Consider the following 16,178-nt stretch of genomic DNA (forward strand, 5'->3'; position numbering starts at 1 on the left):
TAAGGGAGGATATGATAGAGGTCTAAGTAAATAAGGAAGTGTAATTTACTCCTTCTCATAAAAAGACCCAGGGGAGTCACCAAATGAAATCAATAGGCAGCAAGTTTACAAATAAAAGGAAGTATTTCTTCACACAATGCACAGTCAACCTGTGCAACTCCTTGCCAGAGGATGTAGTGAAGGCCAAGACTAGGTAAGTTCATGGAGGACAGGGCTATTAGCCAGGATAGGCAGGGATGGTGTCCCCAGCCTCTGTTTGCCAGAAGCTGGGAATGGGCAACAGGGGATGGATCACTTGATTATTACCTGCTCTGTTCATTACATCTAGGGCACCTGGCATTGGCCACTGTTGGAAGACAGGATACAGGGCTAGATGTACCTTTGATCTGACCCAATATGGCCGTTCTTATATTCTTAATAATTGAGTCCTACTACAAATCCCAGATACTTCCATATTGTAATTCATTTGGCACACAGGAAGTATAAGTCTTTGAGGAAGAGAGCCACAAGCCAGTCTTGAACCTAAAGGGATGATTAATAAGGATGGCAAAGCTTGCCTCAGTCAGACTGCATATATATTTGTTCAATACTCAGTCTCCTTAGATATAGGACAGGACAAAGACACCCATTTTTCTGGGGAACAAAACGATACCAGGAGTATACGGAGCCTCTTTTATAGCTTCCAGGCCATACCAAGACGATACTTTTTAGGTTTTTCATGAGAAGGGTCCCTGAAGAGTGACAGGCAAGAGGGGTGGGTAGGGACAATAACTGAATTGGATCAATTAGCCCTGACAGTTTCCAGTACCCATCGGTCAGTCAACATTACCCTCCAAGCACAAGGAGGGGAAAGCCAGTATCCCAATGTTAGGTTTGGGGATGGCTCTTGTCTAATCTAAGCACGGACTCTTGCTTCAAACCTGCTGTCTGGAAGCAGAGGAAGACTGGCCAGCAACTGAGGAAGACTATTGATAACTTTTTTTCTAGGTGGAAACTCTCAAAACTGTTGCTAAGGGTAAGTGGGAGTCCTCTCTGGTTTTCCCTTGATATCTAGGAAGTGTGTAATTTGGGGTTCAGCTGGAGTTGGGCAATGAGCTAAGTGTAGCCCTGTAATCTTTTAAGAAATTTAACACGTGGTCAGTGCCTGTACTTAAGTCTAATCTTCAAGGGCAGAATTCTCAGTTGTTCTTTGCACCAGACTAGGAATGTCAGATTTTAGCCATGATGCTCTGTGCATAGTTACTGCAGTGGCCCTGGACCTAGCCATTATCTGATGCATCCATGGTTGCCTGTAGAGATTTTGATGCAAAACTCAGATCTTTGCCATTGATGATTTTCAACTCTGCTCTGGATTCCTGAAGGACATTGGCTGGGGAGGAGATAAAGTTACCAACTTGGATAGGGTACTTTGTAAACAAGGCCTGATATATTGATATTTGTAGCTGAAATGATGCTGACCAAGAAGCCTCTTATAAAAAGATACATCTTTGGGACTTTGTTTCTGGGGTCCTTTCAGACTGTGGTCTTCTCACGGACTAGAGAAACCACTAATGAACCTGGTATTATGCCGGTGTAAGATTGTTCTCCACTCAGTACCCCAAAAGGGGTTGGACCAAAGTTGCAAGCATCGTTACCAGATATTAGTTGGTTCATCCTCATTAATTGGTAGTGGTATTCTGGCAGGAGTTGAAGAATGCAAAGTATCAAAAAGTTAGTAATCTTTATCTTCAATCACCAAAGTCTCTATTTCAAGGGTCTGAGCTCTTTCAGAAACTTCTGGAAATCTCCATAGTCAGGAATTGAAGAAAGTGACATCAGGAGAAGATGATAGGTCATTGGAAAGGGCTGAAAAGGCATTGCTCAAAAGGCTCAAGACCAGCCTATTCCTCCTTTGCCAGCTGTTCTTGTTCCTGGTGTACAGATAATGGTCTGACAAGGGGTGCTGAATGGACATGAGCAACACATCTTAAAGAACAACAGTTATGAAAGGATAGATAGTTTTTTCTTTGAGTGCTTGCTCATATTGATTCCATTCTAGGTGACTCACAAGAAGTATCTATGGAGGTGGGCTCAGTGTTCACACCTTAGCGGCTTGCAGTACTGTTCTACAGAAACCAGCATTGTCCTGGGCCTGCTGGATAAGCACATAATGGGACGTAAAGGTATGGACCGATGACCACGTGGGTTGCCCTACAGATGTCCAGAAAAGGCACTTGGGCCAGAAAGGCTGCCAAAGAGGCCTGCACCCTGGTAGAGTGGGCAGTGACAATCGCCGGGGCGGCACCTTCGCTTGATCATAGCGGAAGTGAATGCAGGCAGCAATCCAAGAAGAAATTCTCTGTGCAGATACAGGGTGACCTTTCATCCCTTCAGCCACAGCGACAAATAATTGCATCAACTTACGGAATGGTTTGGTCCTGCCAACGTAGAAGGCCAGAGCCTTCCTGATGTCCAGGGCACGTAGCCTGCACTCCTCCTTGGACTTTTGCAGCTTCGGAAAGAAGACTACCCAAAAGTAAATGTCTTGGCTCAAAGGAAATTGAGAGACTACCTTGGAAAGAAAGGCTAGATGCGGTCTTAGCTGGACCTTGTCCTTGTAGAAGACCTTGTAAGAAGGTTCTGAACCGAGTGCCCAAATCTCAGATACCCGGTGGGCCAACATCACTGCAACCAGGAACGTGACCTTCCAGGAGAGAACAGGAAGCCAAAGGCTCAAAAGGGGGATCTGTGAGCCACAACAGCACCAGATTCAAGTCCCACAGAGGAACAGGATCCCTGATGTGTGAGCAAAGGCTCTCTGGGGCCTTAAGGAATTTGGCTGTGATATCCTGAGAGAAAATTGACCTGCCCTCGAGCGGCAGGTGGAAGGCTGAGATGGCTGCTAGATCAACTTTGATCTATGAGAGCAACAAGTCCTGGAGTTTGAGATGCAGGAGTGTAGCGGGGTGGTTACCCCACTCCTGCCCTGAAGGGCTTAAAACAGCCCTGGGGGAAGGTTGTGGCTGGGAGTTGCTAAACTAGGCTGACTGGGAAGTGGCTGCAGCTGGGCCACGCCCCAATCAGGCCACAGCTGACCTCTATAAAAAGGCTGTGAGCCAAGAGCCCAAACAGATTCCCTCTAGCTTCTGAGAGGGAGGGACCTGGCTGCAGGGACCTGAGCGGAGCAGGGCTGGGGAAAGGCAGAGGAGCTGGGGAGGCTCCAGCCTGGAAAGTCCCAGGCTCCAGCCTAGCAGAGGGCAGCCCAGGGTAGGCAAAGGCAGCAGGTCGAAACTCAACCTGGCCTATGATGAGTGGCTGACACTGCAGTCTGCCCCAGGGCCCGGGGGCTAATTGGTGACTGGCAGTAGCCCATGACTGAGGCAAGGTGAGGATAGAGGGTTGGGGGTTCCCCTGGGTAGGGAGACCCTGGGAGAAAGAGGAGTTACTGCCAGGGGGAAGTACCCCAAAGAACAGGACACCGGAGTCCAGGGAGGGTCACTGGGGCCAAGCAGCAGCGGGACACCAGCCTACAGAGGGCACTCCGAAGGCTGGAGAAGAGCTAATTCCCAAGGACGACCAGCAGGAGGCGCCGCAGGGGTGAGTCCACTCCCTTAAAAAGAGGTAGTCTAGAATGAGTTGCAACGAAACTTGCTCAGGACAGACACCTTTATTTGCCATCCAGCAGGTGAACTGCTTCCATTTGGCCAAGTAGCCCTCCACCAGAGTCACCTTTCTACTTCTCAACTGGGACTCTCTGGATCTCGGTTGACCACTGCCCCTCCTGCACTTTTAGCCACGCATCAGCCAAGCTGTCAGATGCAGTGCCACCAGGTTTGGGTCCAGAAGACTACTGTGGTTCTGAGCAGCAGCTGGAAGGGGTCGCCACCAAGAGGTCCAGCAGAGTGCTGAACCAGTGTTGGTGTGGCCATGCTGGCACTATGAGGATGACCTTCACCCTTTCCTGCTTAATCTTCATGAGGACCCTGGTCAGCAATGGCACTGGAGGCAAGCCCCTGACCACAGGAGCAGGAAGGCGTCTGATAGTGATCCTCCGTCCATGCCCTGAAACAAGCAGAAAAAGTGGCATTTCCTGTTCTGCCTGGATGCGAATAGGTCCACCCAGGGAGGTCCCCACTTGTGGAAGATAGAACTGATCACATCTGGGTGAAGGAACCACTCAGCGTGAGACAAGAAAGTCCTGTTGAGGCAGCATGCCCAAGCATCCTAGGCCCCTGGGAGGTCAGAGGCTATGAGATGTCTGTTGTGCTGCAGACAGATGTTCCAGAGCCGGAGAGCTTCTTTGCAGAGGGCTCTGCCCTGCCTGTTGATATAGAAGACTGGCCATCAGGACCTGAATCACCATGTCTTGTACGGGAGGCAGAAAGGCTAGGCAAACTGCCCTGAGTTCCTGGATGTTGATGTGCAGGGACCAATCATGACTAGACCAACAACCTTGCATACTGAGATTGCCCAGATGGGCTCCCCATCCTACGTCCGAAGTGTCAGATACAAGAGAGTCATTGATGAGACTGGGGCCACAAAGGGGACTCCTTCCAGCACAGATGTGGGATCTTGCCACCAGATGAGAGAACACAGTAGGCTGTCCAGAATCCTAGTCCATGCTGTGCCGGCTGGGGACATAGACCGACCCCAGCCATGCTGCTAGGAGCCTGAGACTGAGTGGTGTGTGCCAGACCACATAAATGCATGCCGCCATGTGCCCTAACATTCCCAGGCATGTGTGGGTGGTGGTGAGCGGTTGGGCACGCAGAGACAGGATGAAGTCCACCATGGCTTGGAATCAAGTCTCAGGGACGAAAACTCTGGCTAGAGTAGAGTACCGCCCCGATCAGTGCAATGCATTGCACTGGAGTTAAAATTGACTCTCTCATTTATTATTAGGCCCAGGTTGTGACCGGTGTAACAGACCAGATCAAGATGCTGCTGTACCTGATCTGACCAGCCCCTTATCAACCAACAAATCGTCGAGGTATGGGTAGATTTAGACTCCCCGAAGTCGCAGGTAAGCAGCCACTGGCGCTATACACTCTGAACACTCTTGGGGCCAACGAGAGACCGAAGGGCAGCTCCGTGAACTAGAAATGGCACTGACCTAGTATGAAGTGGAGAAAGTGCCAGTGCCCTAGGAAAAGGGAAATATGGAAGTATGTATCCTTTAAATCAAGGGCGGCATACCAGTCTCCTGGATCCAGGAGGGGATGGAGGCCAGGGAGACCATGCGAAATTTCAACTTCTTGAGAGACTTGAGGCGATGCAGGTCTAGAATAGGTCTGAGGCCCCCTTTTGCCTTCAGAATTAGGAAGTAGCAGAAGTAGAATCCTCTTCTTTCCATGTTCCACGGAATCTCTTCCACTGCCCCCAGGTACAGAAGGTTTTCAACCTCCTGAATGAGGAGCTGCTCGTGAGAAGGGTACCCGAAGAGGAACGGAGAAGGGGGCTGGAAAGGTTTGTTGGCTATAAATTGCAGGGCATAGCCTGACAAAACTGTGCAGCACCCACTGGTCCAATGTGATATGGGACCAAGTTGACTAGAAAGGTCAGAGGCGGTTGAGGAAGACAAGGAGCAGATCTGGCACATTGACTGGGGCATCTTCCTCGGGCACACCCTCAAAATGACTGCTTTTGGATGCCTTGGTCCCTGGAAGGACTAGGCTGGGCAGGGAGATGAGATGACTACTGGTGGCATCGCTTAAAACCAGCCTCTGTCCTGGTTATAGGAGCCAGACCGAGGGGCACCCCAAGGTCTCAATGACAGCAGAGGAGGTGGGGGGCAGAACAGTTTTCTAACCTGCTGAGGAATATGCAGGCCCAAGGAGCGGAGGGGGGCCAGGAGTCTTTGAGGCCATGGAGCCTTGCATCAGTTAGCTCAGAGAACAGCCCCCTTCCCTTGAAAGGCAAGTCCTGGAGAGTAGTTTGCACCTCCTGGGACAGCCTAGGGGTCTGTAACCAGGAGCTGCGCCTCACGGCTATGCCAGCAGTGACCACCCTGGACAGCGAATCCTTGGCATCCCAGGCCATCTGGAGGGCACCTCTGGCCAGACTTGCCCTCTTCTGCCAAGGTAGCTAATTCTTGAGCCCAATCCTGTAGGAGGCTCTCCTTGAACTTGCTGATGGAGTCCCAGAGGTTTAAATTGTATTTGCCAAGTAGGGCCTGCTGGTTAGATGTCCTAAATTGGAGGCTGACATTTGGTAGGAAGATTTATTCAACAAAGTCCAGCCTCTTGGCATCTCTATTCTTGGGGGTGCCACTCGCCTGGCCCTCTCGTTGACGGCAGACACGACCAGGGACCCTGTGGAAGGGTGCATGTACAGGTATTCAAACCCCCTTTGTGGGAGCATAGTACTTTTCCACCTTCTTGGATGTGAGCAGAACAGAAGATGGGTCTGCCATACAAACTTGGCAATTTTCAGCACCCCTGGGCGAATGAGCCATGCGACCTGGGCTGAGGTGGAGAAGGAGGAGGACATTGAAGAGGTCGGACTCTTCAGCTAGCTCCTTGACCTCCAAATTAGGTTGGCAGCCACCCTCTGAAAGTCATTGGGGAGCTATTGGTTTGCAAGACCCCTATCACCACCTCGTCCAGGGATGACGAGGACAACTACACCGCCGGAGGGTGGCGTCCCCTTGCTCCATTGGACTGCTCTGTGGCCGTTAGGGCCTCCAGTGAAGTTGCCACTTCAGATTTGTCACCATGCCCCAACTCTGGTGCCAGCTGCACTGGGGGTAGCCTGTCTGATGCAGCCTGGAAGGAGCAGTGGTAGAACAGATACACCCAAGGGTTCTATTATTGCCACTGGGCGGGCCATTGCCCTCGACCCCCTGCCAGCACTGCAGGCATCTTAGTGGGTTCCCAGCAAGGAGATGATTCTCCCTTTATGGGGGGGCTGAACTAGCCCTCTGACCCAGACCACTGTCCTTCTGGTGACCAGGGTGGAGATGTCTAAGCCTGAGTCTGCTGACTGACCCTCATTGGCGACTGGTATGGAGGCAGCCAGGGCTGGTGCCTGCCCAAAGAATGGTACCAGGGCCCCGGTGGATTGGTGCCATGATCAGGAATGGTCCCATACTGGAGGGAACTGATGCCTGGGAGATCTGCGAGGCAATGGCAATCAGCACCTTGGCGATCTCTGGCGGGAGGACCAACAGTACTATGAATACAGGGATCAGCATCGTGACTCCAGAGTCCCATGTCTTGTTGGTGGGGACTGTGGCATTGTAGATCTGGGCCTCCTGGCCGGAGACCGAGGCTGCGGTATCGGGATCCTTGGCCATGACAAAGGGGAACGATGTTTGCAGTCCAGGGATGGGGACACTCCACTGTCTTTGAGGGCAGTTCCATAACTGACCTGATCATCGGTACCAGTGTCTTGGCGGGATCCGCCATATGGCCAGGTGCCTGCTGTGTCAGCCAGCCTAACTGTTCTTTGGCCACCGGGCCCACTTCAGGCACAGATGGCCCTCACCCCCTACCACTCCCTGGAGTTGGAGGCAGGTCCCTGGCTGGGGCAGGGGGTCAGACCATAGCGGTAGCTCTGACAGCCTCCGTAACAGGTCCTGTGCCTGAAGTTTCCTTCTTGTGTGGTGCCTGCGGACCAGTCGACAGACTGCTTCTTTGGTACCAGTAAGGGGGAACAGTGCTGGGTGGATTCTGCTACCGGCAGTGCACTGCATGCCGATACTGAAGTACCGGGCATGGAGTCAGAGTGCAAGGGCTCTGATGCCAGGCACAGATCAGCCTCCATGAGAAGGGCCCTCAAAATCGAATGTCCCACTCTAAGTCCAGGGACAAACATTTTTGCAGATCCGGCACTTTTTTCTATGCGACTCCCCCAAGAACTTTAAACAGCTATCATGAGGGTCACTGATGGTCATCAGCTGGCTGCATTCAGGACATAGCTTGAAGCCTGGAGAGCTGGGCATGCCCCACTCCGGGACAAAGTCCCAGCCGGGACTCTAACTACTAAACTACTATTAGAACACTGAACAGCTAACTAAACACAAAGGAGACTGGTCTAAACAGTGAAGAACCTCTAATGCTCCTGCTAAGCAAGACCAGATGCTCCAAACAACGGTCATGGGCAGTAAGAAGGAACAGAGGGTGTAGGGCTGGTGGCACCTGATATATTGCCGCATGAGCTTAGCACTCCGGAGGGCACCACAGCTGGTCCCATAGATACCGCTACAGGAAATATCTCCAACTGTACATGTGGGCCTGCACACACACAGAATGGAATAGACATGAGCGAGCACTCAAAGAACTTCCTATATTTTTTTGACCAATAGGATGCAGGGCAACTCCTGAATGTAGGTCCCCAGTACATCCAACAGGGTCAAGGTGGAGCATTATAGGGATAAGGCTGGTTCCAGTATGATTGGCCAGGCCATTGTCATGCCTGAAGTGGATGAGACTGGGCTCTGAAATTCAAGTCCCTGGTCTGTAGAGAGGCTCTCTCATTGATTAGTGTGATCAAAGAGAAAAAGTTTCCCTGATAAAGTGGAGAGAAAGTGTGCCCTGGTTGAAGGAGAGGAGTAAGCTTCCTGCAGAGGTGATACTCAAATTTAAGGTGACTGTGGTACCAAGAGACCAGGGCTATGACATCAGTGCCAGAAACATAGCAACCTCTTCGCACATTGAAATCAGCCAGCCATTAAAGGTTTCTATTATCCATGCTGATGTCAGTACTAGTACCAATGTCGATGCTGGTGATTCAAAGTTGCCAGAATTGTCAGATATAGGTACTGAAAATGTCTTGTACCTTTTGAGTACAGAGCCACACATTGAGAAAGCATCACATCTCCTTGTTGAATGAGCCAGCTTAGTGCTTCCCCTGGTGTTCTAGGAATGGAAGAGGGGAAATCAGTGTGAGGAGTCTATATAGCCTGGTGTTTGGATCTCCCCTGCCTTGGTGAGGGGGCAATATTGGTCTTTGCTGCCAGTGTGGTTGCTAATAAGGTGGTTTACAATTGCCCCAAATCCTTGCCTGACAGTGCCACGAATTCAGGCACCAACGTTGTGTGGTGCTGGCAAAGGCAATGTCTGACTAGGACTTAAGACGAGTTCTATCTTGAAGACAGATTCTTGTTCCTTGGGGTCCAAAGTGCCTTATTGATGGCTAAAGTTACATCTTGAACAAAGTGAACCTGGATTTCCTTGTCCTGGTCAAAAAGGAACAGCTAACCAAGGAGCTGTCGACCATACTGCTGTTTATATCGTGGATAGACCAAAACTAGTGTTAGTAGACCAAAATGTGACCAAATGCCTCCTTGACTACTAAGAAACACTCTTCCTGTGTGTACAGCACAAGGCAGCAGTCCTCTTGTTAGTCAGCTTTGTAAGTTGGTTCTTAAATACAAGAGGTGTTTTGAGAAATTAATCAAGTGGCCAAATATCTAATTTGAGATCAAACAGGCCTTATCACACAATAAAATGCTTTGACACCACACAAGCAGTTGTTTTCACTTGTTAAAAGAGAAAAAATTATGTCAGTCACTTGTCCCATTTAAAGGAGTAAGTTAACCTGGTGTTTACATTGTCTACCTGCTGTAATAGAGATATGTAAATAAATTTTTTCGGGGTAGTCTGGATGGATTCTGTTTTTTGGGAGTTCACAATCACTCTTGGGCTACGTGGCTCAGGAGAGCAAATTATATATTTTCACACTATGTCTAGATTTCATGCTAGCTGGAAGATTACATATAACCAGATTCCGTATTTTACACTTCACCTGATCACTTCAGCCTACAACAGCACTGCAGCTGTAATTTGAGGAAAAACATTTATGAAGTCACAGCAATTCCAGTTATTAGGATTACAGAACTTGAAAGACTGAATTTAATAGCATCAAGTCATGCTGTATTTACATACTAATATATATGCCTTTTGTTCAGAGTTTCTCAAATATACTTGTAGGTAATAGCGATCTTACCTTCCTTCTAATGTGTCGTCTTGTGGTTGGGCCCCGGCAGTGTTCCTCTGTGAACGTCGCAGTGACCCCCCTGGATTGTTATTAGGCCGGTTGGACATTGGCACCTCTCTCCTGAAGGGACATACCCTTTCTAGACACTACCATTCACTGTAAGAAAAAAAAGTCAATACACTTAGACACAGAAAAGGATTCCTGAAGATACCACATTATTAAGTAAGAAAAGTGTCTTCATGGAATGGACGGCTTAAGTCTGTTCCAAGTCAAGTGATGTTCTCTTTTAGAGTCTCATTATTGCTCAGTATGCAGGTTGGATTATTAAAAAAAAAAAAAAAAAAAAAAAAACACCACCACACAAACACACCACACACACAGATTTATTTAAAGCAGATTTGAGGAAAAAAAAACTTCTTAATTAAAACTACCTTTGAGCTAAAATGTATCTCATCATAGAATAGGGATTATAAATTCTAATTCTATAGTATGAGACTATATTCATGTAATGTTTAAGAAAAAGTTTTATAAATGAGTTCCAATAGTTCATGGATTAGGTACCCAATCTTATGGGGTTCCACAGGCTTCTGTATAGATTACTTAGGTTAATCTACCCAATGGGATGCAGTGCTCAGTCTAGAAGATAGCATCAGAGATGCTTAGTTTTGCCGTTCTCAAACTATGGATTTGTGTCTCCAGAGGTAACATGCTTGTTAACAGCAAAAATGTTTTAAAATAAATAATATACAGAGAGGTGAAAAATAACAGACCTCAATTCTATTGTCCCTCTGCAAATTTGTGTACAGAGAGTCAATCCCTTACCTCTCTCTAAAAGTGCAAAGTTTCAAAAAGTTCAATGAATAGAAATTGTTGGGGCAGAAAAGATCTGGACAAAGAAGAAATCTGGAGATAAATGTGAGAAGCAAGGGAGATATGCTTGTTTTGTTAAAATATGTTTGCGGTTGAAGAAAAAATCCAGACTCCATAATATTGTTAAAAAATTAAATAAAACCGTTTAAATGTCTGTCTGGTGATGTTCTCCTCCTAATACAGCATGGCAAGAAAATCCTCCCAAATATTAAGGATTAATCTGTTGAATTGGAGATAGTTCACCTCCCAAAAACTTCATAAATATCTTCTCCAATTACCTTTGGTAAATGAAATAACCAAACAATCATTCATTTTCTGATATAGCTGTAAAACTAATCTGAAAAGTTTTCAAAATAAATCACTGTTTCAAAATGTATAGTGTGTACCTTCTAAAAATGAAACCTACATCTCTGAGTTGTGAAGAATATGTATTAAGGTTATAACAACCAACAAGAACGCACTTTTATGTAGAAAACCATGATTAAATAGAGTCTTCCTGACTAGTGATTTAAATCAATTTGATTTAAATCAAATCCACTGTCAGTACGTATTAGTTACATTTAGTCAACATGACATTCTAGATTAGAGTTTTTTCTAGAAAAGAGCATTTATTTTTTTGTGATGCTTTCATGGAAAGAGGTAGGATATGGACTGTTTAAAATCCACAGCATTTATAAACATTTAGGGAGAAATGCATTATTTTTAGTGGTACCTACATACATTATTAAGTTGACAACTAAACAAGTCTCCGAGAAACTGTACACTTCCTTATGGAGGGAGGTGGCACAGTTGTATTGCTGCCAATTCCTGGAAGAAGGGATGCGCAAGATTAAAGCGGGAAGAGAGATACTTTACAAGTACAGTAGTTTAAAATGTTAAACTTCTTCATATATGGGTGACTTAGATAAACATAACCATTCAGCATACAAGACCCAGTCATTAGCCAGAAATTCTTGTTCGGAGATCAGATGAAATCTGATCTGTTTTTAAAGTTGTTGGGAGCACTGAATTTACAATTGATAGAGAGAAAGTTACCTTAAGATAATCAACTCAAGAAATGCTTACTCAAGTAAGATAGGTACACCTCTACCCTGACATAAAGTTGTCCTTGGGAGACCAAAAAAAAAAAAAAAAAAAAAAAAAAAAAAAACCCTTACCACGTTATAGAGGAAACCGTGTTATATCGAACTTGCTTTGATCTGCCAGAATGCGTGCCCCCCCCCGGAGCACTGCTTTACCGCGTTATATCCGAATTCATGTTATATCGGGTCACGTTATATCAGGGTAGAGGTGTAACGTGATTCCTTTATACTTAATCTTGGGAAGCCTACAACATTCTCACAGATATCTTTGACTTTCTAAATACAGCTTTGCCAATGACCTCAAAAGAGAAAGACCCCACACTGCACTGCCAACATCCTTGGACAGAAATATTTTGAGATTCATGCTTGCTCATTTCGTAAACAGAGAAAGAGGAGCACCTCATATTGTGGCAAGTTATGCTATTTTGTGTTTACGTAAGCAAGCGGATAGCAACTGAACTGTGGTCAGTAAACGTATTTTTACTTATGACTCCATCCATAATTTTAAAAATCAAAAGGATTTGCAGGCAAAACAGCTGCCACAAAGAATATAGCATTACTTATATGAAAGCAGAAAGGACAGGAAAACTGGATAAGGCCCAAAGTGTCAACTTCAAACCACCACTTGGACTGCAGTAGCTGATAAAACAGATCCACCTCTACCCAGATATAACACGACCCAATGTAACACACATTCGGATATAACGCAGTAAAGCAGCGCTCCAGGGGGGCAGGGCTGCACGCTCTGGCAGATCAAAGCAAGTTTGATATAATGCGATTTCACCTATAATGCGGTAAGATTTTTTGGCTCCTGAGGACAACGTTATATCGGGGTAGAGGTGTATTAAAGTATGATAGTTTTAAGGGGTATTTTTAAGCTCAGATTTTGAGAGTTGAGTGCTGAAGCATAGCTCAGCACTTAGCGCAGCCACTGAAGTCATTTTAAAAGCTTGTGTTTTCATATTAGTGAGAGGTATTTTGAATAGCAGATATTCAAAACCAGTACTAGAGATTATTAAAAGTAGTGTTATGCATCTCATTCAACATTAGTCTTCGTGAATCCGACCTTGACCACTTAGATTTCTCATGCCTGTTATAGAACACCAACGTTCCCAGCGCCTTTCACAAGCTTTTGCCCTCTCTTCCTTAGGATATCAACTGCTCACATGGATTTTGCAAGATCCAGATTTCCATGTCGCACTGTAATCTGATCACAACCCTAGACTAGAGGAAGACTGATGCTAGAAACTCTTGTCTGTTAGTGCAGCTGCAGCATATCGCAGTGTCTCTGTATAACTCAGACTGGGATTAGCTTTAGGCACAGGACTCCTACATTGTTCCCTACCTCACAATATTAGAGATTATCTGCAAGAGAACTACCACACTGATTTCCCCAAAAACCACCAGCACTACACAGACTGAAGTTAACTAATCTTTCATTTGAAGCATTTGCCAAGTCACAGTAGGTCAACTGTATAGTGTTCAACTAATGCACAAGTTTCCCTTCAGAAGCATGGCTCTGATGCATTCCCCCTCCTCTGCAAGAAGGGGGAAAGGGGGGGGGGAATCCCCCACAAACCTGAGCTGTTCTTCATGGGGGAGACTGTATAAGATTTCCAGCTACATGACTAAATAGTGACAAAATTTCTTCTGGCTGCTTGTACACTAAGAGTATATTTTGTCCACAGCCATTTCATTAACACTATCTACTTACATCCAGAGTAAAAATTCTCCCTATGGAGAATGCATAAAAGATTCTCCCAACGTCACCTAGAGGCAAGGCTGCTAGAGATCTAGACTGCAGGACTCCCAGAGAAATGGAATACACTGTTATGGAAGGCACTTGCAGGTGGTTCTGTTATGTTTGTTCTCAGCATGTGAGCAAGTATTGCAGTGTTGCCAACCCCGGTGGTCCCCTCCCACCCCAAGAGACATGACTCTGGTGGGAGCTAGACTGGCACCAGTTTTTCCAATGACATGAGACACTCCAACCCAGAGAATTTAGCTTTCTCCATGACTGCGTGTCTGGTTAATCCACCCAGGAAGTGGGGCAATCAAAGCTGCTGTAGGCAGAACTCTTGTGCTCTCTCTCCCCACAGCCACTCTCATAGGAGAGAGAGAGAGGAAGGCGGGAGCAACATGAACAGGACAGTTCTTCTGCCCCCTTTCCCTCCCCCATGCAATACTCAGCCTGGGAACAGTGTGCCACCTGGCTTGGGAGTGGAGATGGGGAACCGAAGAGAGTAAAGGTGAGGTTGGGAGAGTGAGAGTTGGGGCAGAACTGCTGGGGAGAGGATAGGCAGATGCAAGGGCAAAAACTCCTTCAGCTGGGCAAGAATGACAATAACCCAATAAGTTTTGGAGAGCTGACAACAATATTTGTCTCACCCAGGCTACGTGCGGGAGGGGGAATGGGGGGGGTTTGCAAAAATTAGTGTGTGTGGGTAAGGAGGGGTGGCACTTTAGTCTTTGGCTCCCTTCAAAAAATCATGATTTTTTTTTTAAAATGTATTTCTTGAGGTTTAATACTGGTATTGATACTTAAAATTTGTTGTTGGTAATTTTAGTTATGCCCAAGTTTTTTTTTAGTAGAGCCCTCTTAAGAGAGGAAACAGCATCAGCAAGCATGTTTGCTTCCTACCCCTGGGCTAGTATCAATTTCTGAAGCAGAGTTGCTTTCTGGAATCAGGCAATGGTGCTGAAGTTCCTGCAAGAAGCAATTGCACTGAAAGTTGTCTGGCCATCTCATTCCAGGATGTGTACGCGTGTCTAGGTGCATGTAAATGCATGCACATGGACATGTACACATGGGTGTAAGTAAAAATAGGGCACGATTCTCTCAGCATATATTCTGACTCAGGTCACTAATTCTTCCTTCACCACAAACTGACTTGCAAGGGCCCAGATTATTATTATATGGAGATATACCTAGTTTCTGCTAGGCGGTGGAACAATGCTGCGGTTGGAACAGGACTCTGACATCTGTTGCAGGAGGTAACAATTCCTTAAACAGTCTTCTTGCCTTGTCTCTTTCACCAACAGAAACTGATCCAAGAAAGAAAGAAAAAAAAAAAAATTCTACTTCACCCAGCTTATCTCTTGCATATCGGGACTAACACGGCTACAACCCCACCACAAGCAGCAATGAAAATATTTTATGTAGGAAATATTTCCAAAAAATTAAAATTAAAAAAAATATATATATATTGGCTCTCAAATTGAAAAGGTTGGATGTCACAGAGGAAGAATTCCATTCCAAATAACTTAGAAGATATGCAACAGGAGAAGGCAGATGCCATGCAAAGCAATTCAGACCCAGAGAAGCAGAGCTCCACTCTACTTAGAAAGCCTGGATAGCAGCTACTTTTTCCTGCAAGCCTCTACCTATTCCCAATTCTAAAACAATGTTGAACCTCATTCTGTCCCTCATGCTGCTCACCTTACATGGATCCTTAAACCAAATCAGTCTGAAGAGACTCCCACCTTGCAAGTGATATTTACTACCACTGAAGTTCAAATGTGTGCTGATATTTTCGTTGTCTGGTGCATTTTGGGAGTCTACATATATATAAATGGTTTTTAAGATTACTAACTGTAATCCTGCCACAATGCTTCCAGTTCAGCCCCACTCACTATCCAGCATAGCATAAGGGATTTTTCTAAGTTATATATAATAAAACAAAACAAGCATCTAGGTACATTTCTTCCACTGAGCCGCTACCATCTCCTATACTTAATAGCTGTTTCAGGGTCTCAGGACAGGCTCATACTCTGAGTTTAGACAGATACAATCTAAGGCCTCAGTGTCACTGCTCAAGTGTTATACTAAAGATTTCCTTTTGTTCATATGATTTTGCCCTGACCCAAAACTTCGTTGTGTTCCCCTTATAATCAGAGACCTTTAGTTAATGTAGGTTACCATTCGTCCGGATTCCCCCAGACATGTCCGGCTTTTTAAGCTAAAAATAGCGTCCGGGGGGAATTTGTAAATGTCCGGACTCCCCCCCCCCCCCATGCAGAGCATGCAAGGCTAACAGTGCTGCCAGCCGGCCGGTGTCACTTACTTGGGGCTCCAACACTCAGCCAGAGAGGGCTCCTCCTCCTCCCTCCCTCCCTGCATCCGGCAGTTTGGAGCTTCTCCCCCGCTGCTGCCCAGCGGCTCAGGCAATTTCTGAGCAAGTTCACTAGACTTTAGGTGAAGAAAGGCCAACAACAAGGGGGGCAGGGGATCGGAGAAGGGGCAGGGAGGTGGCAGTCAAGAGACTGGGGGGGGTCGGGAGTTCGGGGGGGGGCTTTCTGGGGGTGGGG

The 16,178-nt window shown here is 46.5% G+C and overlaps 1 protein-coding gene across 5 annotated transcripts in view; it reads right to left on the reverse strand.

The window, feature by feature from the left end:
- The window catches only part of TRIP12 (thyroid hormone receptor interactor 12), a 170,013-nt gene that overhangs the window by 116,949 nt on the left and 36,886 nt on the right, over positions 1-16,178 (reverse strand). For 3 of the 5 annotated variants that reach the window (XM_034780789.1, XM_034780788.1, XM_034780785.1), the window contains exon 2: positions 9,928-10,074. In XM_034780789.1, the coding sequence (XP_034636680.1) occupies positions 9,928-10,025 (98 nt within the window). In that variant the 5' untranslated portion in view covers positions 10,026-10,074. Of the gene's footprint in view, positions 1-9,927; positions 10,075-16,178 lie in introns of those variants that run through there. The other 2 variants (XM_034780786.1, XM_034780787.1) reach the window with 1 other exon arrangement.

The sequence above is a fragment of the Trachemys scripta genome, chromosome 9, assembly GCF_013100865.1.
Source record: "Trachemys scripta elegans isolate TJP31775 chromosome 9, CAS_Tse_1.0, whole genome shotgun sequence".
NCBI lineage: Eukaryota > Metazoa > Chordata > Testudines > Emydidae > Trachemys > Trachemys scripta.